Genomic DNA, 16,357 nt, shown 5'->3' on the forward strand with positions numbered 1-16,357 from the left:
AGGAGATGCTTGCTGCCTCAAACCTGAGACTCCATAAGATAGCGTCAAACAGTTCTGATCTCCTGGAGGCCTTCCCTCCAGAAGACCATGCAAAGGGACTGCAAAACTTGGACTTCAACGACAACTCCACCCTCATCCAACGCAGCCTGGGACTCAGCTGGGAACTCAAGCACGACATCTTCACCTTCAGAGCAACGGCCACAGAGAAGCCCTTCACCCGCAGAGGTGCTCTAGCCACGGTGAACAGCTTGTTTGACCCCCTCGGTCTCGTCGCTCCAGTCGTTATTCAGGGAAAGTTTCTGCTGCGAGAACTCACCTGCAATGAAGCTCTCGACTGGGACACCCCTCTACCAGATGAAAAGGAAGCAGAATGAAGGATGTGGAAAGATTCATTACAAGACCTGAAAGACATCAGGAAACCAAGAGCCTACACTCCCACCACCCTATCCACCGCGCAAAGGAATGGGCTCCACATCTTCTTTGACGCTTCAGTGAAGGCTATCGCCGCGGTAGCTTACCTCAAGGTGATCGACAGTGATGGAGAGTGTCATGTCGGTTTTGTCCTGGGAAAGGCGAAACTGGCGCCTCCGTCCGCTCATAGTATCCCAAGACTGGAGCTCGGCGCCGCTGTGCTGGCAGTGGAAATGGCAGAGCTGGTGGAGAGGGAGTTGGACATCAGTGTAGACACGATGCAGTTCTACACAGACAGCAACGTTGTCTTAGGGTACATATACAACCAGACCAGGCGGTTTTATGTGTACGTCTGCAACAGAGTGCAGCAAATCAGGAAGTTCACCAAACCAGAACAGTGGAGCTACGTCCACACAGCTCAAAACCCAGTGGATCATGCTACCCGATCGGTACCTGCTGCCGAGCTAACAAACACTACATGGCTCACAGGACCCCCTTTCCTGTCCCCGCCTGACGGAGTTCACACTCTTGAAGAGGAGCCTCACGAACTCGTCAACCCGGCTTCTGACAGTGAGGTGCGTTCTCATGCCACGACTCTCTCCGTCCCTCCAGCTAACCTGGGATCTCATCGCTTTGAGCGGTTCTCCTCATGGAAGTTTCTTGTGCGAGCTATCGCATCCCTAACCCACATCTTGGAGCTCAAAAAAGCTGCTGTGGAAGACAACCTCAAAACCTGTACCAAGTCCCACAAAGCCTTGCACAGCGGAACAGCTATCGATGTCAGAGACTCTCATCATCAGCTGTGTGCAAAGAGAGACCTACAGAGAAGAGTTCACCCGCTTGGCTGCTGGGAAAAGTATTCCCAAACACAGTGCTCTAAGGAAGCTGGATCCCTACGTGGATGAAGATGGTCTTCTGAGGATAGGGGGAAGGCTCAAGCATGCAGCAATCGACACAAGAGAACAGTTCCCAGTCGTCACCCCAGCTCGCAGCCACATCGCGACGCTCCTTGTGAGGCATTACCATGAGAGAGTCAAACATCAGGGTCGTATCTTCACGGAAGGGTCCATCCGCACAGCAGGATTCTGGATCGTCGGAGCCAAGCGGTGCGTCAACAGTATCCTCCGCAAATGCGTCGCTTGCCACAAACTTCGAGGGAGGACGGCCGAACAGAAAATGGCGGACCTACCCTCCGACCGTCTGAGCACAGAGCCACCCTTCACCTACGTAGGACTCGACGTGTTCGGTCCTTGGGCTGTCACCACAAGACGAACCCGTGGCAGTCAAGCTAACAGCAAGAGGTGGGCAGTCCTCTTCACGTGCATGAGCACACGTGCCGTGCACATCGAACTCATCGAATTGATGGATACATCAAGTTTCATCAATGCCTTACGACGATTCTTTGCACTGAGAGGCCCTGCGAAGCAGATTCGTTCTGACTGTGGTACAAACTTTACAGGCGCCTGCAAGGAGTTGCATATGCTCCTCACAGATCCCGAAGAGCCCAACGTCAGGAAGTACTTGGGTGAGGAAGGGTGTTCATGGATCTTTAACCCTCCTCATTCCTCCCATATGGGAGGAGCCTGGGAGCGTATGATTGGAGTCTCCAGACGTATTCTTGACTCCATGCTCAGGGAAACAAGCCAATCACGCCTTACTCATGAGGTGTTGTCTACCTTAATGGCAGAAGTTACGGCAATCATCAACGCCAGGCCCCTCGCACCAATCTCCTCAGACCCAGAATCTCCCTTCCTCCGGACCCCCGCTTCACTACTGACGCAGAAGGTGTGTACTCTCCCTCCCCCTCCGGGGACCTTCGAAAGCAAGGATCTCCACCGCCAGCAGTGGAGGCAGGTGCAACATCTCGCCAACACCTTTTGGCACCGATGGAGGCGTGAGTACCTCCCCACACTCCAAAGTCGCAGCAAGTGGCAGGACATGCGTCCTAACGCCAAGGAGGGCAACCTAATGTTGCTGAAGGACAATCAAGTGACGAGGAACGAGTGGCCCCTGGCTCTTGTTACAAAGACATTCCCTGGCCAGGATGGAAAGGTCAGGAAGATTGAGCTCAAGGTCACAAAATATGGATCTACAAAGACCTTCCTGAGGCCTGTCTCCGAGACAGTCCTACTCATGCCTGCTGACGATATGGACTGAGTTAGTTTGTGTTCTCCGGACATGCTCCTCATGTTAGTTTAAGATAGTGGTATAGTAATTAAACCAGGCGGGGAGTGTGACGTTACTTTATTAGAATGTGAGAAGAGTACTTTTATTTTGAAGTTTATTTGCTCCCTCTAGCCTTCCTCACGTGACTTTGATTCAGGAAATAGTTTGCTGCCTGATAGTCATGGTAACAGTACAGTCCAGCTTTCCATGCGGAGTTTCATATGTTTGCCCAGCTCCTGTGTTTATTGCTTCTATCTACGTTTGTGCCTTGGAGAGCATCGTCTGTAAGTTCAGTTGCGACATTATTTAAGTGATTGATGATGTCTGTTATAAGAACTTCGTTGTGTTCATGTTAATATGAAAATAGCTATGTGTAACGTTAGCTTCTCCCATTTTCTGTTAGCTAGTTAGCCAGCCAGGCTTTCGGTTGCTAGTTAGCTGTGTCAGCTCCGTGGTAGAAATGTCACGTTATTCTGTCTGCCCGTATTCCGCCTATATTATAGCATATTGATCTATGTCATATGTACATTATTTACAATTAGTTCATAAGTCATTCATAAGTCATGTGTGATTTCGTAATTCCTAGGTTACGTACAGCTATTTACATGCAGTTATGTAGCCTACAATTATTATTTACATGCAGTCATGTGCAGTTATTTACATCTGTTATGTAGTTATGTCATAGACATGTGATAACATTTTATAATTTATGCAATGTTTATTGAAACATTCTTTCTCTGTATTGCCCCCTATAGTTTTACAAAAAAAGGTTTGAATTCTCAAAGTTCTTCAGTAAAGTTCCTCAACTTGGACTGGGACTCTGTATTTCTTTGGGATTCTTCATGTTGGCTATCTGTCGGTCTGTCTATACATGGACACAAACACGTAGGACAGAATATTGAGCACCGAGGGGTGAAGCAGCGTCAACTACCCAACATGGTGAGCACCGAGGGGCGAAGCAGCGTGCAGCAGCAGGGAAGGGGCGGTCCCCACATTTTTTAAATTACTTCAGTCTTGTCTTGAATAAGATTTAGCAGCAAATTCAGTTGTTTCAGTTTTAACGAATGTAGCAAAAATAAGGTGAACATATCGTGAAGCAGCGAAATATTGTAAACGCGCTGAAGATTTCTTCGAATAAGCCAAATACTGAATACCAAGGACAACACGACCACCAGCGCTCGGAGTTGTGTGAATACTGATGCTACTGGGTACTGCTGTGTGGAAGCTGTGGGAATACTGATACTACTGGGTACTGCTGTGTGGAAGCTGTGGGAATACTGATACTACTGGGTACTGCTGTGTGGAAGCTGTGGGAATACTGATACTACTGGGTACTGCTGTGTGAAAGCTGTGGGAATACTGATACTACTGGGTACTGCTGTGTGGAAGCTGTGGGAATACTGATACTACTGGGTACTGCTGTGTGGAAGCTGTGGGAATACTGATACTACTGGGTACTGCTGTGTGGAAGCTGTGTGAATACTGATACTACTGGGTACTGCTGTGTGGAAGGATTGACGCATCATCTGCACGCAGTATCGGATTTGGTGCATGCACTGCACCCCGTGTACCGTGGTGTTCTGTGCACGCAGCCCGGTGGTGCCGGGTTAACCAGCTACGCTAAATAACAGGGGGGCAGTTAAACTACACTGCATATCCCCCAGCGGGCAGGCGGACGATCCTGGATTACACGTTGCGCGATCAAAATGTGAAAAACTACAACGCACATGGCAGTGAAGTCGTCGCGACCATGGTGAGCAGGTCTTTGCAGCGGCAGGTTATGTGGACTTTTTTCTTCCAGTCACGTTTCTCCAGTCAAAAAAACCAAAAATAAACAAAACAAAACCCAAACCCCAAAAGCTACCGGGGCTAAATCGTTTAACACCCTGCAGCACACGTAGCTGGACGCATTAGTGGTATTTATACATCAGGACATCCGAATCCTCCCCGTAAGTGTTTCAGTACAGGTTTATTTCAAAAGGACGAGGTTGTGCGTCGTCCTTCCATTTGAAGTGTAACTTTTTCCCGCTGGAGCCCCCACGCCGCCGCCGCCCCCACGCCGCCGCCGCCGCTCCTCATTGTTGTGGCCGCCGCGCCATGCTCGCCACACTTGCACGGTTTGCCATTGTGCAGCAGAATAAGCGGCCCGGCGGCGCACGGCGCGGCGGCGGCGGCTCGGACCACCGTCTGTCCAACTAACTGTGATCCCCCCCAAGGTGAGAAACACGTCAACACAAGCTGCACCGGGAGAAAGCAAGAAAACGGCGGACTTACCGTAACAAAAACTTTGAATCTTCGCCCTTGTTCTGTGCACGCAGTGCGCATGCGTTACTACCGCATACAGCTGGAAATTTGAATATCGCAGGAGACGCGTTGAAACGCGGAAGGGCCATATAAGGAGCGCGACAATCGCACTCGGACGTTCGGCCAGCCAATGGCTGCGGGCGACGCGTAGCGGGCGCCGATACTGCATGGCGGGAGGTGAAGTGAACGGGTAAGCGGCTTCCCGTAGAAACCAACGTGTCCGCGCCCTTTTTGGAAACCGTGTCCCATCAGCCACCTGGGCGGGCGGCACGGGGGGGGGGGGACCAACTGGTTATGGCGCGAATGTGTTTGTTTACATTTTCGCACAAGCGGCCCCACAAATATAACAGCGAAATGCGGCCGGAAGTAAATAAACGGCCCGTATCCCACCGAGGAACACCAAATGCTGCACTCTATGGAGAGAACACCAGCAAACACTTAGCTAGTTTTATGCATTTTTATGATGCTTTATTCCTAATATATTTATACACTGTACACAGTTCCTCACTTAGTAAACACTACATTACACAGCTATGTCAATAAATGTACAACAGTACTGGAAAACGTGTGTGTCTGTGTGTGTGTGTGTGTGTATACACACACATACACACTAGTCGTACATGGACAAGTACAGCGCCATCAAGGCAGACATTGCTTGACTGCGCAGAAGAAAGCCTTCACATCTGAAAGAAATGGAGGAGGGCCCCAGAGTACCCCAAGAAACCTCCACACCTAGTTTACAGGGTTTCTTTTTTACTAGATATTGCATAGCAGAAAACATGACAATTCAAGGGAAGAACCGTGTTGGTTCCTCACATGGCCTCATCAAGTGTTCCAAAGCTCAGTTCAGGCGTCTGGACTTCCCCCAGACCACAACCTACCACTTCTTCTTAGTGTAGGAAATCAACGTGAGGACACGAATGGGGACATGTCGGTTAGAGGAGCTTACATTAACGTTGTCACTGTCAACTACTTCTCACCAAAAGAAGCTGCTCGTTCTATGGAGGTAATTGAATTTGAGGGACTGGGGGACCTTGAGTAACCCCGCCACCCCCAACTGTTTCCTCATTGAAGCACATCGGCCTCATCCCAAGAAAAGGTTCCCCGTGTCTTCTCGGCTTAATTCGTGTCAGGGTTTGCACACCGCTTCGTTTCCCAGGGAATAGCCAAAATGGCACGCCATGTTTCATTTCTGCAGGTGACTCTTCTTCCACACTAGAAAACGCCTTCCTCCTCACATATCCATACTTATAAAGCATACCTCTATAGCATCTGCTTCATCTTTTCTTTTTGACACTGGAATCTGAGGTGACAACAGAGCAAGCAACTTGACAGACATAACAAAATAATACTATGTTTCTCTGAAAATATATTAACAGTTTTCGTTCAATATTTCCCTTAAATATAGTCATTGTCAACCGTTCACAATAACAATGAAAATATTTAGCTTTCAGTAAAGCAGTATAGCACATGTGGGTTATCATCAATAATGTGAAAATCACAGGTAATAATAGAAAACATATTTCTTAATGTGTAACGGCAACATCTTCCAGGATAAAAATAACAACGTATCTTGAAAGGCTCATTGCACTCAATATATGGCAAATGTAGCTTTAATATAAGCCAAAAACCATCTTTGTTCAAGTCTCCCCCTACATATAAAAAGGTTTGTTTATTATTTCGTGTGGTCCCCGGTGATCTTCCTGGTCAGTTCAACAACACGTGGGAAGGTGGGCAGACTCAGATGCCCACACCTTTGACAAGCGAAGCTTCCAGAGTAATGTTGAACTCCTGCAGAGTCTGTAGCACTCGGATCAGAGAATTTACCAGCGAGTGGTCCTTAATCAGTGCAGTGTCCTCATACATCTGAGCTGTGATTGGACAGTCTGCAAGCAGAGCAATCCAGTGGTGCAGCAAATGGTCCCTAAGAAAGGCAGACACAGTTTGGCTTGCTGACTTGTACACGTGTGAACACAACAAACTGAATGGAACACTTAAAATGTACATTTAACAGTCAAAGGGCCAACCCTGCCAGTTTGCCAGGAAAAAAGACCATTTTAAGGAAATCTTACAGAATGCAAATTAAAGGAAAAGTTCTGGAAGTCTATTGCTATTTTTATACTCATGACTGCTGTTGTACTTGGGTAAGTTTCATTTTCACAGTCATCCACCCTATTCATCATACTGGACCACGCAGATTCAGCTTGCCCTCTAGAATTCAGTGCAACTAATGGGGCAAAAATACACATTTCTGATTCAGTGCAAAAAACAACACAAAAAAAGGACTCAACACGGGGATCGCTGGTTCGAGTCCCTGTGTTACCTCCGGCTTGGTCGGGCGTCCCTACAGACACAATTAGCCGTGTCTGCAGGTGGGAAGCCGGATGTGGGTATGTGTCCAGGTTGCTGCACTAGCGCCTCCTCTGGTCGGTCGGGGCACATGTTTTGGGGGGGGGGGCTGGGGGGAATAGCATGATCCTCCCACATGCTACATCCCCCTGGTGAACCTCCTCACTGTCAGGTGAAAAGAAGCGGCTGGTGACTCCACATGTATTGGAGGAGACATGTGGTAGTCTGCAGCCCTCCTGGATCAGCAGAGGGGGCGCAGCAGCGACCGAGATGGCTCCGAAGTAATTGGCCAAGTACAACTGGGAGGTAAAGGGGGGGAAATCCAAAAAAAAAAAAAAAAACACTCCAGCAGCCACAGCTAATATGATATTACACTAGTCTTTCATATGGAATTCGACTGGTCATTTTAAACATTTACAGTCATTTTTTATGGTGGGTTACAGTAATTTCCTACTATGTTACTTCCTTCCTCCTGGAAGGCACAAAACCACCTGGTGCCGAACAGTGACTGACAAGCTGGTGAAGATGAAGCCGACTTGGAGAGAGGCCCAATGTGCTGCCAAGGGCAGCGTGCGGTGGAGAAAGCTCATCGTAGCCTCATGTCCCATCAGACATGAAGAGGAGTAAGTAAGTAATGAAGTAAGTAACGTCCAGTAACAGGCTACAAGAGCTCCCCAGCAGAGTCACTGCACTGTGGCACAGTCAAGCAACACTACGAGGGAATTCAGCAACATTTTTAAAAGGACTACTGAAATCCATGATTACAGACTGCTGAAGAATCATACTAGCTTTGGCTGAAGCATGGAGGGCATTTCTGCACTACACCAGGATTGTGGATTTGTTCCTAATTAACTGCATCGACAGATGACAAGCTGCATCTGCAGGCCCAATGTGGTGAAAAGGATAGATGATGGTGAAAATGAGACCTATCTATGTACCACCTGAGCGGTGGGTTTAAATTATGAATAGACTTCATGTATTCTGAAGTATTCCTTCCAGATCAATTAAAAGCAAGGATGATGTGTGTTACAGCTACAAAAAACTCCCGGTAGCAGACAACATGAGAGCACAGGCACGAAGAAAGACACAGAAGAGCCCCTACCCAAAAACACACATGACCATGTACATCATTCAAGTACGTAAGCACAGTTGCACAAGTACTCACATTACACTACAGCAGGGGGAGGGAGGACAACAGTAAAGTGTTTAGAATAATGCAATACATGACTGATACCTGGTGCTCACTCCCCCTCCACAGGGAGATAAGGGTTCAGATTCAGCTGAAAAGAATCATTCCTGGTGCTATGAGGGATTTAGTGCGACACTTCGGCTTTCTGTTATCCGGCATCGAGCACGGGCCTGCTGCTTTAACACTAGAACGACCGGGATTTCACTCCTAGCTTAAACAATTTAAAACGGCTGCTGTCCAACGCTTGTAAATACTGCAGCGCCTCGGTGGTAGTAACGGTGCGTCTGTAACGGCGTCTGTAACCAGACATGTTGGACATAATCACACATCAAGTTTAGACTATTTCTCTCCACTGGAGGACGCTAGTGTGTTTCTAGGACAGAGCAACGAACTTCACGAAGGAAATGATGCAACCAACACACGTCATAAATAGTCACATGACACGCATGATCACGCGCAAATTACCAGCCGGTCATGTTGACAGTTCATGGTCATTTTAGGTGGACCTTATCATAACTTTTTTTTGTGCAATTGATCTAAAACTAATTTTAATGCAAAAATATGCAATTTTAACCATATATTTGCGTTAAATATATGTATATTTAATATATGTATACGAGGCCTTTCGGATATACGTGTATTTATAATATGTATACAAGGCCTTTTGGACTTGGTTGGCCCAGGGGTCTCCTGAAGCAGCAGACAGGTACCAGGAGGCCAGAAGGGCTGCCGCTTCGGCAGTCACAGAAGCAAAAACTCGGGTGTGGGAGGATCTCGGCAAAGCTATGGAGGAGGACTTTCGGTTGGCCTCAAGGAAGTTCTGGCAAACCATCTGGCGACCAAGGAAGAGGAAGCAGGCCTTGACTCAGGCTGTGTTCAGCCAGGGAGGGGAACTGTTGACTCGGACTGGGGATGTTGTCGAGCGGTGGAAAGAACACTTTGAGGAGCTCCTGAACCCAGCTAACACGTCCTCAGTGGAGGAGGTAGAGTCTGAAGACTCAGGGGAAGCCCCACCCATATCCCTGGCAGAGGTCTCTGAGGTAGTTAAAAAGCTCCTCGGTGGCAAGGTGCCGGGTGTGGATGAGATTCGTCCTGAGATGCTGAAGGCTCTGGACATTGTTGGGCTGTCTTGGTTGAAACGCCTCTTCAGTGTCACGTAGAGGTCAGGGACAGTACCTGTGGAGTGGCAGACTGGGGTGGTGGTTCCCATATTCAAAAAGGGGGACCGGAGGATGTGCTCCAATTATCAGGGCATCACATTGCTCAGCCTCCCTGGGAAAGTCTACTCTAGGGTGCTCGAAAGGAGGCTCCGACCGATTGTCGAATCTCGGATCCAGAAGGAACAATGCGGATTCCATCCTGGCCGTGGAACAATGGACCAGCTCTTTACCCTTGCGGAAGTGCTGAGGGGGGCATGGGAGTTTGACCAGCCAGTCTACATGTGTTTTGTGGACTTGGAGAAGGTCTACAACTGTGTACCCCGGGGCACTCTGTGGGGGGTACTGCGGGAGTTTGGGGTACCGGGGCAGCTGTTACAAGCCATCCGGTCCTTGTATAACAAAAGTGAGAGCTGTGTCCGCATTCTCGACACAAAGTCAAACACGTTTTCGGTGGGTGTCAGACTCCACCAAGGTTGTCCCATGTCTCCGATTCTGTCTGTGATATTCATGGACAGGATCTCAAGGCGCAGCCAAGGTGAGGAGGGTGTTCATTTTTGGAACCTCAGAATTGCATCTCTGCTCGTCGCTGATGATGTAGTTTTGTTGGCTTCATCAGAACGCGACCTCCAGCGCGCACTAGGGTGGTTTGTAGCTGAGTGTGAAATGGCCGGGATGAGAGGCCATGGTTCTCTACCGGAAAATGGTGGATTGCTCCCTCCAGGTTGGGGTTGAGTTATTGCCTCATGTGAAGGAGTTCAAGTATCTTGGGGTCTTGTTCACAAATGAGGGTAGGATGGAGCGGGAGATTGACAGGCAGACTGGTACAGCATCAGCAGTAATGCGGACGTTGTACCGGGCCGTTGTGGTGAAGAGGGATCTGAGCCGGAAGGCAAAGCTCTCAATTTACCAGTCAATCTTCGTTCCAACCCTCACCTATGGCCATGAGCTTTGGGTAGTGACTGAAAAAGTGAGATCGCAGATACAAGCAGCTGAAATGAGTTTCCTCCGTAAGGTGTCTGGGCTCAGCCTTAGAGATGGGGTGAGGAGCTTGGACATCTGGAGGGACCTCGGAGTACAGCTGCTGCTCCTTCGCATCAAAAGGAGCCAGTTGAGGTGGTTCAGGCATTTGATTAGGATGCCTCCTGGGTGCCTTCCTTTGGAGGTTTACCGGGCACGGTGAACTGGGAGGACACCTCGGGGTAGACCCAGAACTCGCTGGAGGGACTACATGTCCAATCTGGCCTGGGAATGCCTTGGGATCCCCCAGGAGGAGCTGGGGGGGGGGCATTGCTGGGGAGAGGGACGCCTGGAGTGCCCTACTTAGCTTGCTGCCACCGCAACCCGACCCCGGAGAAGCGGCTGATGATGAATGAATGAATGAATATATGCAATTTTAGGAACATTCAGGGAGCGGCAGGTCTGTATCTTTTTTTTTCTTCACAAAGTCATTAAACTTCGAAAATCCAAAACTGTCAAAATGACGGCCTCGGTTGTTCTAGTGTTCAGGTCCTTCCAGCTGCCAAAAGTTCAAGTCAGCAAGTCAAAAGGACAAGGTTCTGGGATGCTTTGTGGCTTGCTGGCTTAACCTGAGGTCTAGTGGTTAAAGTACAAACCTCTTTCTATATATACTCTTTCCTTTGATTCATTTTGGAATGGGTGACGTGAAACATTGCCACCAAGTTTTCCCATTTTTTTAAATTACCAGCAATTTACCGAATTTCCCCTCGGGGATGAACAAAGTATTCTGATTTTCTTAAGAGCCTTCTGGTATATTCCCTGTATGGACTGGAGTGTGTCTTATGTCGTTACTGTGTACTTCCTACCTTGCACCGAGGCAGACAAGCATCTGAAACTTTCCGTCCTTCCCAATATTTCTGGGTGTATTGCTGATGGCCCGCATGAAGCGGCAGAAGTGACGCACCCTAGTTTGCCAGTTCTCATCGGGTGTGACTTCCCTCTGTTCCGCGCTCTCAAAGTACACTTGTGACTTTTCTGTTACAAAGCAGAACAGGCGAACAGATGAGGGAGCAGTCATCAGTATGAAGGGGTGATTATTAGCTTGTGGTAATGTCAGTGCACATTTACCTAAGAAGTCCCATATGAAGACGTTCTTAAAGAGCCGAGGTGACTTGAAGCCGTGCTGGAATACTTGTTCCAGGGCCCAGACTAAGCCATACTCCCCACACAACAGCAGGGTCAAACTGCCCCTCTGTAGAGAGTTTGGGGAGGGGGGGAGGGAGTAGAGTTAACTTTAATTTTTCATGTCATTCATATAAATGTTTTATTTCTTTTAATTTCTAATGAGAACAAGAGGGAATATTGGGAAACTTTAAGAATTAAGAATAGCCACACCATATTCCAACATCTGTACATGACCCTGTCAGTTTCAGAGAGTATTTACATTTTTCGTCATAATTCTATTACCTGTATCTGTCTCATCACCAATAAGCCCAGTCAACTATCAAAACAAATTACTGTTTAAATGAAACTAGGTGTGATGTCAGTATGATCATGTGCACAGTAGAATGAAATGTCACTTCCTGTTAGCAACAGCCAAGGAGGTTCGAAAGAGTAACTGAAATTTTCAAAAAATTAAACACAATCATGAAACCACTGAAAGATTTTTGTCCAATAAAAGTCTTCTTGAAGGCCTTTTTCCTGTACACTGACTAAATCTGGTTTGCATATGTAATAATCCAGGACTTGATAAGTCTAAAGTTTCAAGTCTACACTTTCAGACACGACCCTGGTTGTAAAGATTCATCTTCCAGTTGTCACTGCCTGACATGTTGTCACCACAGAGAACATTTAGCCAAGAAGCTGAACAATATTATTACATATTATTAAATATAAAGAACAAATTCATCTTCCAGCTACTGGCCAGTGACAGCCTTTAACAGAAGTCAGGCTACAGAATCATATTCCACAAACCATTGTTGCTACAGGATGTAGAAGCCACCGCAGGAGACAGCAGCTTGTTGTTGACTGAGCTGAACAATACAAGTACAAGTCAGGACCTGTCTGCTGTGCTGCTCACCTCTTTCTCTGGCCTGTGGAAGTGCTTCACAATCCCGTTGATGGCCTCTCCAACTCCTTCCTGGATCTGACCTGTGTTTAGCTCTAGACAATCGGAGGGAAAAAGAAACTCTGTGAGTAAACACAAGAGACGTAGGGAAGCAAAATCTAGCAGGATTGTGAACTTTAACCCATATGGCATGTACTCTGCTGACATGGAACAAGTTTTTTATTTAAAAAGCTGGCATTCTCTTCAGACCTGCAGCATCAGTTTTATATCTGACCTTAAACCACAACCGGTGGAAGAAAGGTGCATTGATTGTGCATGTTTTCCTCATGAAAACACGTCTGGCCTGATGAGCATGATCCCATTAACTTTCCATGTTTCCCCTGCAAACTACCTAAGTCTATATTGCTTTTCGTTTTCCTTTTTTTGGCTTTTTTCCTTTCTTTTCCCCCCTAATTGTACCCCAATTACCCTATTTTCTGAGCCGCCCCAGTCGCTGCTCCACCCCCTCTGCCGATCAGGGGAGGGCTGCAGACTATCACATGTCTCCTCTGATACATGTGGAGTTGCCAGCCGCTTCTTTTCACCTGACAGTAAGGAGATTCACCAGGGGGACATAGTGCATGGGAGAATCACGCTATTACCCCAGTTCCCCCTATCCCCTGAACAGGCACCCCAACTGACCAGAGGAGGTGCTAGTACAGCAGCCAGGACACTTACCCACATCCAGCTTCCCACCAGCAGACACTGCCAATTGTGTCTGTAGGGATGCCTGACCAAGCCGGAGGTAACACGGGGATTCGAACTAGTGATCCCCGTGTTGGTAGGCAACAGAATAGACCACCACACCACCCGGACGCCCCCTGCAGCATCAATTTTATATCTGACATTAAAACACAGCCACTGGAAGAAAGGTGCATTGATCATGCACGTTTTTCTCTGGCCTGATGAGCACAACCACACTACCAACTTTCCATGTCCCCCTGCAGGCTGCCTGGTCTGTATTTCTAACCACCGGTTCACCTGCAGCGCTACGCTGCTGTGCAGCTGTGCTGCATCTCTTATGACACCACAGCGACATGTCACAGTGTGAAGAAACCCCCGTCTGAAGCTGGTGGCCGTTTCAGTGCATCATTGCTAATTTGCATAAAGTTAACCCCAGTTCAACTTCGAATCGCTGCTTTAGGTGCTGGCTGCTACCATGGTAACGGCTGCTCCTCTCACCAGCTCTCATTGAAAATGAATGACTCCTGGCTGCTTGTGTTGCCTGCATGTATGTTTCGGTGTGAGCACAGGTTAATAATTAATTAGCTACATAACGTCATAACCACAGCGCTGCCTTCATACCACACATGTAAACTGGACTAATCTTCATCACGGTACACGGGACTCCTCAGTGATTCATGATGATCCCACCTTTTAGACTTCTTGGGCTTCAGTATTTTGTCTTTGCAGAACACCCTTAGTGTGAATATGACATTATCATTACCTATAACGGTACATTACTGTAAATATAACACCCAGCGAAGGTGCCAGTACAACAGCCAGGACATCAGTGAAGACATGGGTTTGACTGTGGATTCAGTGGCTCACTACTTAGCTAATCACCACAAACCCCGCTGGTCCCACGGAAGATGAGAAAGCTTATTTCAAGTCACACAATGTGTATATTTTTCTTCTACACTCAAATGATGACCTGCTCGGCAACAAACCATTCTAAGTGAGCCAGAAAATACCAGAATGTTCTGTGAGATCAGTGTAGGTGAGGTTTTCGGGCGGCATGGTTGGCGAGTTGCTTACTTAGTTTGCTGTTGGGCGAGATGGTAACGAACCTCCTCATCATCCCTGGCGACTGCTGCATCGGGGGTGTGCGGCACATCCGGTCATCATTCTCTGTGCTGGGGGTCACCAGCTCTCCCACCAGGATCCTCTCCAGACTGCCGTCATCCACGCCCTTCCCCAGCCAGCGGCCACACGGGAACCTGCCCCACACACACCAGTCAAACAGAACCCCCGCCAAGAAGACGGACACGTCCTGCTGGGCTGCCTGCACAATTTCATTTAGCCCATGCTTTTTTTTTTCTCCCCAAATTGTATCCGGCCAATTACCCCACTCTTCTGAGCCGTCCCGGTCTCTGCTCCACCCCCTCTGCTGATCTGGGGAGGGTTGCAGACTACCACATGCCTCCTCCCATACATGTGGAGTCACCAGCCGCTTCTTTTCACCTGACAGTGAGGAGTTTCCCCAGGGGGACATATCACGTGGGAGGATCACGCTATTCCCCCCCAGTCCGCCCCCCGAACAGGCGCCCCAACTGACCAGAGGAGGCGCTAGTACAGTGACCAGGACACATACCCACATCTTGCTTCCCACCCGCAGACACGGCCAACTGACCCAGACGCCCCTAGCTAATGTTAATTAGTGTTAATTTAGTTGATGAAAAGTATGCCGAAAAATATTTGTACGCGACCTTATTTTCAGGAGGAAGTCACATGCCAACGACATGTGACTTCCTGTGTGATCTGAAGCAGGTCTCTGATCAGATGGTGTTCAGGCAGGCCATGTCGTTTGTTTTTAATCAACAAATAGAAACCACCATGTTCATTTGTTAATCAAAAGGATGACTAAAGTGTTGTTCAATGAGCACACAACAATGTGAGAAAAAACTGTAAGGGAACACGAAGGTGTCCTCGTGTGCCCTCCTGGTCTGGTTCACGAGGGTTTTCATCTCCAAAGCCGAAGAGAAGCGGTCCTTCATCAGTATCTGGCACTGCGCTCTGTGTCAGTGATTTTGACGTCCTGTAAGTCAGAAGGTACATGAAGAAGAACACAGCTTCCTGCCATCAGACTGACTCACACGCACCTGTAGGTGTGACCTGTGATCTCGTTCCGGACGACGACACACTCCACCAGCCACTTGGCGTAGAGGCCGGTGTTATCATGACCCATCTGCACTGTGGTCAGCTTGCCGAGGTTCTGACACTGAGACACAGAACACAGACGTTCAACTGTCTACCTGGAATGACCCACATCACACTACACCAGACACGAGTCCCACCTCAAAGGTGATCTCTAGAGTGTTCCTCGGGACCTGGAGCACTCCCGTCTCAGCCAGCTCCCCAGAAACACACACCCAGGGGTTGGAGGTAAACATGGATCCTCCCAGTTTCTTACTGGAGACCACGACCACATGGTAGGGGATCACTAGGGATGGAGAGACAACCGACAACTGGAATCACACAGCATCGTTCGGACGCTGACATGTGCTGTACAGAAGACCTCGCCAGACGGAGGGCAGTACTGCAGACTTACTGATGGTGGTGAAGACATTGGTGAAACAGAAGTAGTCCACAGCGTTGAAGGACAGAAGGTGATACAGGAACTGCTCCTTCTCGTCATCACAGCGCAGGAAAGCGTAGCGCTTGTACAGTTTTCTAACACAATAAAAACAAAACAGAAGGTTTAACTCACACACTGGGATACTGTCAAGTGGTAACTTGTGCGATGGACCAACACTATTCTGAATGACATGGGGGTGATAGCTGACAGAAAAACTATTACGTACACACACAATCATAACTGGTAGTTATGTGCAAGGGAGAACAGCTGACACCGGGAGGGAGTGAAAACAGAGACTGCTCCGGAGCTTGACCCAGTTCATGACTCATCCATAATGCACAACGCTGTGGATAATTCATGAGCCGCCTCCCATAGGACGAGGCTTCGCATCTCAGAAGAGTGAACACAGTAGTGAT

General features: G+C 48.3%; 1 protein-coding gene across 2 annotated transcripts in view; it reads right to left on the minus strand.

Moving 5' to 3' along the window:
* Window positions 1-5,330: 5,330 nt before the first annotated feature.
* dennd5a (DENN/MADD domain containing 5A) overlaps window positions 5,331-16,357 on the minus strand; it is a 99,455-nt gene continuing 88,428 nt past the window's right edge. For both annotated transcript variants that reach the window (XM_056278161.1, XM_056278160.1), the window contains 8 exons: window positions 15,915-16,036; window positions 15,661-15,806; window positions 15,466-15,584; window positions 14,402-14,583; window positions 12,617-12,699; window positions 11,665-11,788; window positions 11,403-11,571; window positions 5,331-6,805 (listed from right to left, as the gene is read on the minus strand). In XM_056278161.1, the coding sequence (XP_056134136.1) occupies window positions 6,622-6,805; window positions 11,403-11,571; window positions 11,665-11,788; window positions 12,617-12,699; window positions 14,402-14,583; window positions 15,466-15,584; window positions 15,661-15,806; window positions 15,915-16,036 (1,129 nt within the window). In that variant the 3' untranslated portion in view covers window positions 5,331-6,621. The remainder of the gene's footprint in view (window positions 6,806-11,402; window positions 11,572-11,664; window positions 11,789-12,616; window positions 12,700-14,401; window positions 14,584-15,465; window positions 15,585-15,660; window positions 15,807-15,914; window positions 16,037-16,357) is intronic.

The sequence above is a fragment of the Lampris incognitus genome, chromosome 4 (genome assembly GCF_029633865.1).
Source record: "Lampris incognitus isolate fLamInc1 chromosome 4, fLamInc1.hap2, whole genome shotgun sequence".
Lineage (NCBI taxonomy): Eukaryota > Metazoa > Chordata > Actinopteri > Lampriformes > Lampridae > Lampris > Lampris incognitus.